Source organism: Crassostrea angulata, chromosome 7, assembly GCF_025612915.1.
Source record: "Crassostrea angulata isolate pt1a10 chromosome 7, ASM2561291v2, whole genome shotgun sequence".
Lineage (NCBI taxonomy): Eukaryota > Metazoa > Mollusca > Bivalvia > Ostreida > Ostreidae > Magallana > Magallana angulata.
Genome location: NC_069117.1, coordinates 46218700 through 46232222, shown reverse-complemented (window position 1 = coordinate 46232222; position 13523 = coordinate 46218700). Strand labels below are relative to the sequence as shown.

Sequence of the window (13523 nt, the reverse complement as noted above, 5' to 3'; positions counted from 1 at the left end):
GTTAACGCTTTTTAGCTCACCTGAACCGAAGGTTCAAGTGAGCTTTTCTGATCACCCGTTGTCCGTCGTCCGTCCGTCCGTCCGTCCGTCCGTCCGTCCGTCTGTCCGTCCGTCTGTAAACTTTTCACATTTTCAACTTCTTCTAAAAAACCACTGGGCCAAATTTAACCAAATTTGGTACAAAGCATCCTTATGGAAAGGGGGTTATAAATTGTTAAAATAAATGGCACAGCCCTTTTCAAAAGGGAGATAATTGCGAAACAGTAAGTTTAAGGTGCATGTCTTTAAAAATCTTCTTCTCAAGAACCACGGCACCAGAAATGCCAATATTTACACAAAAGCTTGTATATATAGTGAAGATTCTAAATTGTAAAAATCGTGACCCTCGGACCAAAACTGGGGCCCCAGGCGGGGTTCAAAGTTTAACATAGAAATACATAGGAAAATGTTTAAAAAATCTTCTTCTCAAGAACCACTGCACCAGAAATGCCAATATTTACACAAAAGCTTTCATATATAGTGAAGATTCTAAATTGTAAAAATGGTGACCCTCGGACCAAAACTGGGGCCCCAGGCGGGGTTCAAAGTTTAACATAGAACAACATATGGAAAATTTTTTAAAAATCTTCTTCTCAAGAACCACTGCACCAGAAATGCCAATATTTACACAAAAGCTTGTATACATAGTGAAGATTCTAAATTGTAAAAATCGTGACCCTCGGACCAAAACTGGGGCCCCAGGCGGGGTTCAAAATTTAACATAGAAATACATAGAAAAATGTTTAAAAATCTTCTTCTCAAGAACCACTGCACCAGATATGCCAATATTTACACAAAAGCTTGTATATATAGTGAAGATTTTAAATTGTAAAAATCGTGCCCCTCGGACCAAGACTGGGGCCCCAGGCGGGGTTCAAAGTTTAACATAGAAATACCTTAGGAAAATGTTTAAAAAATGTTCTTCTCAAGAACCACTGCACCAGAAATGCCAATATTTACACAAAAGCTTGTATGTATAATGAAGATTCTAAATTGTAGAAATCGTGACCCTCGGACCAAGACTGGGGCCCCAGGCGGGGTTCAAAGTTTAACATAGAACTACATATGAAAAATGTTTAAAAATTTTCTTCTCAATAACCACTTCACCAAAAATGCCAATACATACACAAAAGGTTGTATACATAGTGAAGATTGTAAAAATCGTGACCCCCGAACAAAAAGTGGGGCCCCAGTAGGGGTTTAGATTTTAACATATGTAGGAAAATGTTTTAAAATCTTCTTCTCAAGAACTATAGTGCAACTGTTTGGGATATTACTATGCATACATGTACATCCTAAAATAATGTAGATTCAAAAAATTGTAACTCCCGGACAATTGATGGGCACCAAGAGGGGTTCAAAATTTAAACATTTTAAAAAACATAAAGGAAAAGTTTAAAAATTTTCTTCTCAAGAACTACAATGTTTTAGTTTGTGGAATTTCTATGCATGCATCCTTCGCTTATGTAGATTCCTAATTGGTAAAATCGTGACCCCCGGACCAATACTGGGGCCCCAAGATGGGGTCAAAATTTATTAAAGAAATATAAAGGTAACATGTTAAACAATCTTCTTCTTGAGAACTACAATACTTCAATTTGTGAGATTACTATCATGCATACAACCTTGGATAATGAAGGTTCGACAGTTTTAAAATAGTGACCCCTGGACTAATACTAGAGACCCAAGATGGGTTTAAAGTTAAATGTAGTAGTACCGGTATATATGGAAAATGTTTAAAAATCTTCTTTTCGAGAACTACAATGCATCAATTTGTCAGATAACTACGTCAGTACCCTCAAATAGTGTAGATTCGAAATTATAAAAGCCGTGATCTCAATCTAATACTGGGGCCCCAAGAGGTGTTCAAAGTTTAGCATAGAAATATAGAGGGAAAATGTTGAAAAATCTTTTTCTAGGGAACTATAATGCTTCAGCTTGTGAGATAAGTAGGCAAGCATCCTTAAATAATGTAGATTCCAAATAATTAAAACTTTAGCACTGGACTAATACTGTGGCCCCAAGAGGGGTTCAAAGTTTAACATAGAAAGATATATTGAAAATGTTTTTAAAAAGTTTTTCTCGAGAACTATAATGCTACAGTTTGTGAGATTACTATGCAAGGATCCTCAAATTGTGTAAACTCTAATGTAGTGGAACCAAGAGTTATCTTTCTTGTGTTCTGTACAGTCTGAGAGTTATTCCTCTTGAAGTGGAACTCTGCTATGTTCAGTTTTTCAGGTTGTGTACGTGCGGTCCCACCGCAGTGCTTCACATTTTCATTCCTATGTTACTATTTATGTTGTTCAAGCCAACCATAAACCTCGGACCATAACTGGGTCCCCAGAAAGGGGTTCAATGTTTAAAATAGAAAAAGCGTATGCTACGAAATGTAATGTTACAAGGAACTGCTGTTCAGGTGAGCGATGTGGCCCATGGGCCTCTTGTTTATAAATCGCTTTGCGGTTTATAAAGCGTAAACTGCCCAAAACCATTTTATATCGTATAAAACAAATAAATATTGAATTCATTCCTTAAGAAAATCGTCCTCTCAACTATCCATTGCGATTTTGTGATGAGCAATGAAAATATATCACACTTTAAAGCAATATGAGCTGGAATTTTCACGTTGAAATTGCTTTTTACAAAAATGTTATTTTCTTCTAAAATGACAAAAATATCATGGTTTTTTAATATCTGTAAGCCATATTTTTGTGGAAAAAGCCGTCAAGAAGCCTTAATTGGAGCAAAATTGAATTATTGTCATTCTGTACAAAAATTGATATGCTATATATTCCTTTAAAAAGAAATCTTCCTTTTGACAAAAATTAATGTTGTTTTCAAATCCAATTTATCATAAAAGTTTAAGTTACATGCAGACTTATCGTACTAGCAGGTTTTTGCAGCAAAATAAAATTCTAAAAAATACAGCTCATATTGCTTTAAGTATTAGATAAAATTCTAATGCATAAGCTATTCGACATTCCTTTGAAATTTCAGAAGGCTCGATGGTCAACAAATTGACCATTAAATCTATCTCAAATTTCAAAAATCATCTGTTTAGCTATACAAACAATTATTTAGTAAAGAACATTTCATTTGTAACAACTTCAGAATTTGAATGTTTATTACAGCTATATTTAGAGATCCTTTTAGGTCAGACAATACGTTCCTCAATTTTATATAACTTTTTCCAGGAATTTGTTATTGATTTGCTACTACTTTGACAAGCTTTCTTGCAAAAAATTAAGATACCTAACCAGGAATTTGTGTGAGATACTAGAGTATGCAATTTCCTTTATAATCTTATTGAAATTAAAAATTTATCTCCAATTGTAGAAGAGCACAGGAAGTGGCAAACAATATTGGTTAAAATCAGATACTCTTTATTACGAGGTTTGACCTTAATGAGGTTGGCACCTGAAATAATAGTTATGTCAATCATCCGAAAACCACTTGGATATAAAGATGGAGACCTAAAATGTTCATTTATTCTATTTGTGACCCATGTCACATGCCTTTTTGGAAATATAGGGTCCCAAACAACAATGATAATTTTCCCGAAATTTTTACTAAAATTTGACAAGAAAATTGATTATTTAAAAAATCAGTTTTAACTTTTATTTAGTTAAGATTTTAATACAGTATGAAGTTGAACACATGCAGTGACTATAAAAGTAGACTCTAAGTCAAAGTTTAAAAATTCTTGCCTTATTGGTGGCTTCAAAGGCCAGTACATAATGAACACACCAACAAATGTTATAAAATTTTGGAGTAATCAAATTATAACGCAAATAAACAAAAGTTGTAGTAATGTAATCTTTCCAAAACTTTGCATACAAAAAGACATACATTTTATGTCTCATTTACAAGTTAAACAAGTAGGGGTCACATATCAAAAATTGAGATAAAGCATGAAATGAGCTAATTTTAGGCCAAAATTGGAATTAAATTTTTCGTAACTTCTATGAAATATAAGCTAAATATGCCAAAATATATCTACAGAAATATCGAAATGTTGTTTTAATATGTTTTTTTAGAACATCATGAGTATATCGCAATACACAAACTATCTAAAAGTTTGGTCTGCGCTGAAAATTAGGAAGCTTAAGTAACAGTACTCTAAAACTAGTGAGTTATGAAAATTGTTCATTTCCCTCTTGAAAACCTTTCGCCACAAAATATAGTCCCTGAAAACTCTGTAAAAATGTAATTTTTTAACAACAATTTTATTCAAAAGGGTGTTTTGGCATTGTAAAATAAAGATATACTACTAGAATTAATATGTGATGCAGAATTTTCAGACTAGAAGTGACCCAAAATGACTACCCAAAACCTAAGGAGCGAACTTCTTTCAAGATTTATGTGGTCATGTTGTGGATTTTGTATTCACTGCCACCCGGTAAATCCCCAATTTACAACATGACAAATGCGCTACGAGATATTCTTGTCTTTTGCAGCCACAGTCAGTTGTTTGCGACGATACAGGGTAGTAGGTTACTCGTAAATAATTAAGATATCATAATGTTATTTCTTAGCGCAATTTTTTTACGAATATGTGACCTTCCAATATTTTTAAGCTTGATTTTTGTTTACGAAATTTTAATCATCCAAAACTTTTTATTAGTACTCATTTCTATTTTAAAAATTAATTTTAATTTAAAAATTGTCTTTTGAATAAGATAACAATGTGAAACAGATTAATTAATCTTTATCAGGATCATGTGTGGTCATGTAACAAAGTTTCCCCACAATACAGTAACATGACTTTTACTGGAACAGTTGTGCCACCTGAAGTGACCACTGCAAACAACATGTTTTCCAATAATTGTAAGTATTTCAAATTAAACATTTTCTTTATCACAGTTATTTATTGTAGCAATATTCTCTTTATTTCAGCTTCAAGTGCTGTTATTCTCCCTACCATAATTGATTTCTAATTTGAAGTAGGTACTTACTTTTGAGCTCAGGACCATCAGATCCATTCGGTACAAAGGGAATTGGTGGTATCATAGCTTTGCCCACCCAAATGGTTTCCTTCTAGAAATCAACAAAAAATATAAATATCTTGATTTATTTCCTCGGATATGTTAAATATTTTGACTGTCGTTTAAATTATATGATCAATTTATTTGTTGCATTATAGGGACCAATAACAACATTTAAAAAACATCACAAGTTTAAAGCAATTATTGTGCTCTCTTGAGTTGTCAGAATCAATGAGCTTTCTGACTCTGAGGCTTATCTCCTTGACCATTTACAATGGATGTACAAGAGACTCACCCTGGACCAAATAGGGATTTATAGGCGGACACATTAAACTTAGGCTAGCTCTGCAACTGTCTATTTAGTTAAGCATACCAACCAATCTCCATTTGTTTTCTTGTTTTGCTGGCATTGTAGCTGATTGGACGCCCTGGTCCGCGTGTTCGAAGCCGTGTGACGTAGGAATACAGAGTCGAACACGACTATATGATGGGGAGAACAGGACAGAGGAGCAGTATTGTAACCTACAGTATTGTCCTGGTAAGCCATATACAATGGTTATTTACATGTATAGTAAGACACCATGATGAAATTATAAGTTTTTATTTTGCTTAATTATACTTTCATGTTAAATACTGAAATCTGATTGGTTAAGACGCAGTTGGTAATCCGTTCTATTACCCTCTGCGTTAGCAACACACTTGGCAATGGGTAACACAACGAATTGTTACATGCGCGTAAATTATACGCGTACGGTTCGCCGTAGAATTCACTTTATTTCTGTAAAAATGCAGTAAAATTTTCTTTAAAAGTAAGACATTCAGTATAATAAAATAAATAGTGCCTGTTAGGGAGGGTAACTGTTGAAATTGACACCCCTCGAAAACCATTGTCAACCTCCGTCTCGCGTCGGTTGATAATGGTTTTCTCGGGGTGCCAATTTCAACAGTTACCCTCCCAAACAGGCACTATTTATATATTATTATACTTTCATGTTAAATACTGAAATCTGATTGGTTTGGACGCATTAGGTAATCCGTTCTATTACCCTCAGCGTTAGCAACACACTTGACGACGGGTAACACAACGAATTGTTACATGCGCGTAAATTATGCGAGTACGGTTGGCCGTAGAATACACTTCATTTCTATATAAAAGCAGTAAAGTTTTCTTTAAAAATAAGACATTCAGTATAATAAAATGAATAGTGCCTGTTTGGGAGGGTAACTGTTGAAATTGACACCCCTCGAAAACCATTGTCAACCTCCGCTTCGCGTCGGTTGACAATGGCTTTCTTGGGGTGTCAATTTCAACAGTTACCCTCCCAAACAGGCACTATTTATATAATGTTGTTTGTGTATATTGGTTTGCTTTGTAATGGTTATTTGCTACTTATGTTTAGTCGACATTAATTAATTTATTGATATCGATCGTGTTTTACTTTGCCATTTAGTTTTTCAAATAGATATATGCACCTACCCCTCTTGAGATGCTTTGCAGGATATCGTATATAAGACTTTGAAATAACATCACTGTTATAATTGCACGATTCTCTCATTGCAGACAAAGGCGTTTCTTGCTATGGTGGGCGATTTTCATGCACCCAGTTTAGTGGCTATGCCGATTGTATAGACGGTCAGTGTGTTTGTACATTGGGTCGTGCCTACTATGGCTCAACAACATACTACAGAGAGTATTACAACTCACAGAACTGTTTCCGTAAGTAGATTTGTGTTGTTTTTCGAGCTCATTCTCTTACATCTAAAATTTTTACTACAGGATTATGTTTACTCAGGGTTTGCGATTTGAAAAAAAGGTCTTTACAAAGTTCAATAACTGAAGTAAGATAGTGTTTTTAAAATCCACAAAAATGATTAGGTATACGCAAATATCGATACTGATATCTTTGTTTGTTTTATGGAAAAGGTATGCCATGTTAAAGAAAGATTTATATTGAAACAGGAAATCTGAACTAACCTTAATTTCATTTTCTTTTTTTTTCAATTCTAAAAGTGTTTTTATATAAATATAATAAAAAAGTTAAGTCTTTTAAGTGTTTTGTCATAACATTTTACATACATTGTATTTTAATGTTGTATATTTTCAGATTAGTTGTTGATCCACAATAGGAATTTTTTTAGAAATCAACTAAATCAGTTTCAGAAATCATATTTCAAAAATTTGATCATCGATCTTGAACAATTTAAGTTCCAACAAAATACAAACAATAGAAGTAGTGTTATAAACAATCAGTGGTGTTGTGCTTCTATAAGTCAGTTTTCGTTGTATTTGATCAATGATTAAATTGCCCTCCAAAAAAGCGGCATTTGAATTTATTAGGCTGTATAGTACAAAACTGATTGGCAGTGTTATCACAGACAAAGACATTCAAAAATGTAGATATTTATTTAGATAATTTAAAGCTACAACAGCTACAATGGTAACCGTCACATAAATAGAAAATTGATTTTTTTTCTGTGTAACATTTTAATCGAACAAAATTATGATTTACGTTTTTTTTTTATCCATTTTCATAGATAATTCATGAAATGAATCATAAAATAAATGTCATTATGAACATTTGAAGTTTCATTCCGGATAGAAAGGTACAGTAGCTTGCATTGCAGAAAATATTTACATATAAAGGAAAAGCATTTCATTGTTTGATATTTTGGAACCGATGGAGGCGGTATGTGGAAGTAGCTACTTTTTTTTTCAATCTGGCATCAGTTCGTGATTTGGGTGTTGCTCAAATTTTTTATTGATCACGAAATAATTCCCCACACTGACAGAATTCACAATGTAAACATTCGTCATATAAGTACTTAAATAAACGTCGTAACTACATGTATATTTGTAAATACACTTGACATGCACTGCTAAAATTAATATTGTGTTTGAAGGTAGTTTTAAAATGTTAAAGATCTGCTTAAAGGGGCATGGTCACGATTTTGGTCAAAAATTATTCTTCTGATTTTATTTTTTACAATGCACCAGAAAGGCATTTTTAATAGGTAATCGAAATTTGAGTGTCATTTGTTGAGTTATAAGCGAGTTACAAAGTTTGAAATTCTTCGCTATGTAAACAAAGCGTTTGTTTACATTTTGAACGTTGAAGTGAAAAATTTCAGTTTTAAACCTAAAATGAATGTGTTAAACGTTAGGAACTGTTTATCTATGCTTAAAACAAATAAAAAGATAGACAAATTAGCAAAAAAAAAGATTTTTTACTGATATATTGAACCTTTGTAAACAAAAACAGGGCACGAGCCTTGTTTACATGACAGAGAATTGCGAGCCCTGTATCTTGCTTATAACTCTACGAATGACTCAAATTTTATATGATCATTAGAAATGTATTTCTAAAGCATTGTAAATAATGAAAACGTAAAAATAGAATTTGACCAAAATCGTGACAATGCCGCTTTTAACTAATTCTTACCTGGACAAATTGATTTACTTGATTCGGTTAGGTTAGTAGTTGTGTAATTTGCTGGGCTGTATTATATAAACGAGAATTCAATTGTAATTGTAACAATTGTAAGATTAACGCTCTAGATTTACTTGCATTGGTATCTTCATTGCAAACTTCCGCCAGAGTTCGTTTCACGGTTGTACCAAACCAAGTGCGGAGACGCAGAAGAGTATGTGTAGTTTGAACTTCACTGCGATAAATGATGAAGTAGCTAAATAGTCATGATATCCTAATTTCATGATCGGTACTTTTTAAAGCATATTACGGAAGATTGGCAGTTTTGACAAATTAATATAAAGACAAATTACAATTTCATTTTAGCTGAAGTGGGAAACTGCATAATTCGAGAGAACCCGCCATTTGCACTTGCAAAAGTAGAAACTTTAAATTTCGGCTACAAGTTGCGCAGCTGTGTCATGAACGATAACCCAAACTATGAAGTCCATGTGATCGGAGTTTATGAAAGAAATTCGTATGACGTAATTATACGTCCAAGAGGAGGAACTGACAAACCTATAATCCTGGTGCTGTTATCTTACCATATCGTGACATGGAATATTGACACAAGCGTGCCCATTGATTCCATAGTTTACTCCGTGAGTTGCTTGTAATATCTATAACTCGTACTGTCACTTTATCATAGCCGTTACTTCACGTTTTGAAATATTGAGTTGATATTATTTTATCACCGTCTTTTTTTATTTCCAAACACTGTCAATTCAATTCAATTTTTTTTTTAAATGAAAGACCCCCAAGTTACAATAAGATGGTACTTGTATACGGGGTTATTTTCGACCCGGGTAATTTTTTCCCTTCTGCAAGCAGTTTCGCCTCGTCTTGAATGCGCTCAGACACAGTTGTGTTTTGAAACATTGGAATTCGCCGAGAATTAAAATCGCCCGCTGACAAGAAGGGTGAAAGGGGCGAATATAAAACGGGTGCAAATATTTCCCTGTATACAGTATATTGGTATTATAACAAATATATATATAATTATATTTACATTTTCAACTGTCTTTGTCTGTGATAACATTACAAATCAATTTTGAACCCTAAAACCAATTAACATCAAAAAATATGAGTGACACAAAATGGGCGTGTCTTATAGCAAAACCGAAAAACGGTATTGGCTGCACGGCGCGCGTAGTAATACATTGCATGTGCTAAATAAAAAAAGTAGTGGTTTTGAAATGATTTCTTTTCGCACACAAAATGAATGAAAATTAAAATGAGCATGTAAAGGTTACCATTTAAAATAAAATTTATAGAAAAATATCTTAATATGCAATTTAAATATTTTATATAAACGGCTCGTCTGCTAATGAATAGATTTCTTATAATGATCGTCTGCTGATCACTTCATTTTTTATTTCGATCGAATGCAGCCACCATGAACGACGATATATCAGATGCGGTAAAATATGGTGATTTTGAAGTATTTAGTGGGGATAATTATGAAGCCCTCCTGCCAGAATTAATATTAGAAGGTTTTGATTCTGATTTTGACAATTTTCTATCCGAAATGGTCGTTTCGGACTTCGATATAACATTAACCCAACAGGCATTTGCCGATTTGAAAAAATCCGATGATCCCGGGTTGCCAGCCCCAGAAACGCCAACAAGTACTCGTTTTGCCAAGCTTTCCGACGACGAAATTAAAGGATTTCAGGAACTCACACAATCAAATGCTACAAAACAAAGCACCAAATGGGGTTTAAAGATTCTTACAGGTACGCTTCTTTTTTTTAAAAAAGTGAATATTAGTAAGCAGCAATTAAACGCAAACAAAAACAGCCCATATTATGCAGTTACAGTTTTTTCTCAAATAACTGTCAAAACATGGATATCATTGTGCGTTTTCTATTACAGATTGGCATATTGAAGCGTTTGGAGTCCCTCTAGATCTGGCTGAGATTTGCGAGGAGGATCTGGCGAAAAAACTCAGTCGCTTTTACTGTGAAGCAAAACCCCAAAACCCGAAAAAGGAGCATACCTCCGAATATCATAAAAATACCATGAAAGCAATCAGAGCCGCCATAAACAGGCATTTATCCGACATCGGTCGAAATATAGACATTGTAAACGATAAAGCATTCAAAACTGCAAATAAAAGTTTGACCGGTCTCATGAAGCATAGAATGGTCACTGGAACTTCTCGCCCTACAACTCATAAGGAGATCATTCACAAATCAGATTTACAGAAAATTTCTGCTTACCTGGAGAGTGCATATTCTTCTCCAGTCAATCTGCGACTTGCAATGTGGTACATCATCGCGATACATTTTGTGTCTCGTGGTCTTGAATTCCATCATCAGCTTCGGGTAGATTCCTTCGATTTCAAAGTTGACAAAGAAGGCTCCATATATGCTTGTTTGAAGCATGAAACAAAACAAAAAAACTATCAAGGTGGCATTCACAAACTTGAAGCACTGAACGACAAAAGAATGTATGAAACTGGAAACGAAACTTGTCCTGTGAAGATGTTGAAGTTCTTCTTGTCTAAAACGGACCCAAATGCGTCTCATCTTTTCAATAAATGCGTTAAAGATGACATTTCTTACCCGAAAGATTGCAACATATGGTACACAGCCGATCCCATGAAAAAGCGATCATATGTTAATTTCCTTCCGGATATTTGCAAGGCCGCCGGGTGCAAACGTTTCACAGCTCACTGTCTAAGAGCGACAGCAATTCAGGCCATGAACGACGCTGGATTTGAAGCAAGACACATCATGTACTTCTCCGGGCATCGCAACGAAGCTTCCATACGTAGCTATAATCGTGAACTGTCTTCTACCCAAAAAAAAGTGCGAGTGCAACTTTATCTACAATAACCACCGCAAGTGTCAAAATAAATGATCCATCTGAAGATTCATGTGTAATTTCCGGCCAACAATCACAGAATCTTCAAATCGTTCCCTATAATTCTGAAAATTCCAACTTACCTGTCAAAAATGAACTTAATTGTTCCACCATGTCCGACTCGAGCATTAAATCTGGAGTTTTGAATAACTCCCGCTTTGAGAACTGTTCCATTACCATCAAGTACAATCTCGACTGAGGTGTAGATCGACCGCCTTACCGCGCAGGAGGAAAGTACCTTCCGCTATCACGAAATAAACACTCTAGTTATTTACTATTTTGCAACTACACACATTTTTTTTTAAAATCAAATGATATTTGATTTGATATTTTGTTGTATCGACTTAATAAATTTGCAAATTTGACTCTTCAATACATGTCTGTGAGTTTTCATGTACAACACACGTGTGATGCAAGTGTCAAATGACGTATTCCTGGGGCGCCAGTGGGGTTTGCATAATTATACGAATTAAAACAACGGTAAAAATGTTATAATTATTAGATCTTTAATCGTGCACATTAGAAATAATATAAATATAAATAATAAGGAATCATTCTTTGAATATTATGAGGTGATAATTTCGGTCGGAGCGTGGTCAAATCTATCATAAAGCCCTTCGGGCTTTATTTGATTTGACCACGCCCCGACCGAAATTATCACCTCATAATACTCAAAGAATGATTCCTTATTCCTTAAATAAGTATTGCTTTGAAGATACATTGTCTTTGTAGATACTTCGATCTGACACATATCAACCAGTAGAAATAATTGAGAAGTCAAAATGTGGCTCCGCAAAAATCATCAGGTTTGACGATCTCCGATATACGACCGGGTCGGACACAGGGGGAGGAAATACGCCTAAAATACTTTTGACTTTGGCGAATTTCTACGGTCCCGTGACGTCATTTAACGGAGTGTACACCTTGTATAGTCCTGCCACCATACGTTTAGAGGTCGGAGGGAACCCTCTGTTGTTGAAAACGAATACTGAATTTAAGGTAATGAATTAGATTCCATTTTTCTTCTATAGTTTAAAATCAACTTTAAATACATTTTAGGGGGAAAAAAGGAATAATTAAAACTCGTATGGATAAAACGAGGCAACGGACGACGACAATTTGTATTATTTTTCCAAATCCACGTTCTTTCTTTTTGTATACGTATTCATAAAATATGCAAAATACAGATAGATTATTAGGGAAAAAATTACAATTACAATAGTACTTGAGCTGAACACTAAGATGTGAATTCAACGTAACTAATATTTTTTTCTTGGGTAGAAATCCATCCTCTCAACTATGCAGCGAGATCCTTTTTGAAAGCAATTAAAAGTATATCATACTCTTAGTATTAGATAAAATTCTAATTCATAAGCTATTCGACATTGCTTTGAAATTTCAGAAGGCTCGATGATCAACAAATTGACCATTAAACACCTCACATTTTCAAAAATCATCTCTTTAGCTATGAACTATTATTTAGTAAAGAAAACGTTCATTTTTATTAGCTATAAAATTTGAAAGTTTTACTACAGCTTTATATATAGAAGTCTTTTTAAAGGGACCTAGACACGATTTCACATGAAATTTTATTTTGATTTGCATGTTGATGTTGTCATGCTGTGAATTTTGTATTTACTGCCACCGGGGTAATCCAAAATTCACAACATGACAAATGCGCTACGAGATATTCTTGTCTTTTGCAGCCACACTCAGTATTTTGAGACGATACAGAGTAATGTGTTAGTCGTAAAAAAAAAATAAGATTTGTTATTTCTTAGTGCAATTTTTTTTTTACGAATTTGTGATCTTCCAATATTTCTTAGAGGTTTTTTTAAAGAATTTTTGATCGTTCAAAGCTTTTTATTAGTATTCATTTCTATTATATTAAGCAATTTTCATTTCAAAACTGTCTTTTGAATAAGATTAAAATGTGAAACAGATTACTTAATCTTTATCAGGATTATGATTGGTCATGTCGCAAAGTTTCCCCTCAATACAGTAACATGACTTTTACTGGAACAGTTGTGCCATCTGTTCGACCGGAAGTGACCACTGCAGACAATATGTTTACCAGTTCGTGTGAGTAGTAAATATTACACATATTCGTTATCACAGTTGTTCATGGGAGAAAATCTAATATTTATTGTATTCTCTTTAT

At 34.0% G+C, this 13523-nt stretch overlaps 2 protein-coding genes across 2 annotated transcripts in view; both read left to right on the top strand.

Moving 5' to 3' along the window:
* Positions 1 to 13523, top strand: part of LOC128192320 (uncharacterized) — a 34228-nt gene that overhangs the window by 17536 nt on the left and 3169 nt on the right. The window contains exons 6-11 of the mRNA XM_052864918.1: positions 4758 to 4869; positions 5443 to 5565; positions 6589 to 6744; positions 8822 to 9096; positions 12095 to 12361; positions 13324 to 13444. Of these exons, the coding sequence (XP_052720878.1) occupies positions 4758 to 4869; positions 5443 to 5565; positions 6589 to 6744; positions 8822 to 9096; positions 12095 to 12361; positions 13324 to 13444 (1054 nt within the window). The remainder of the gene's footprint in view (positions 1 to 4757; positions 4870 to 5442; positions 5566 to 6588; positions 6745 to 8821; positions 9097 to 12094; positions 12362 to 13323; positions 13445 to 13523) is intronic.
* On the top strand, positions 10023 to 11447 carry LOC128192331 (uncharacterized). Its single transcript, XM_052864934.1, has 2 exons — positions 10023 to 10230; positions 10370 to 11447. Exons 1-2 carry the CDS (start codon positions 10023 to 10025, stop codon positions 11332 to 11334), a joined length of 1173 nt encoding a protein of 390 aa, XP_052720894.1. The 3' UTR covers positions 11335 to 11447.

Excerpts from the sequence above, each read along its gene's own strand:
- LOC128192331 (XM_052864934.1), top strand. The coding sequence starts at position 10,023 with ATGGTCGTTTCGGACTTCGATATAACATTAACCCAACAGGCATTTGCC. Across the intron at positions 10,231-10,369 it reads GGGTTTAAAGATTCTTACAG|ATTGGCATATTGAAGCGTTT; the intron begins GTACGCTTCTTT and ends TTTCTATTACAG.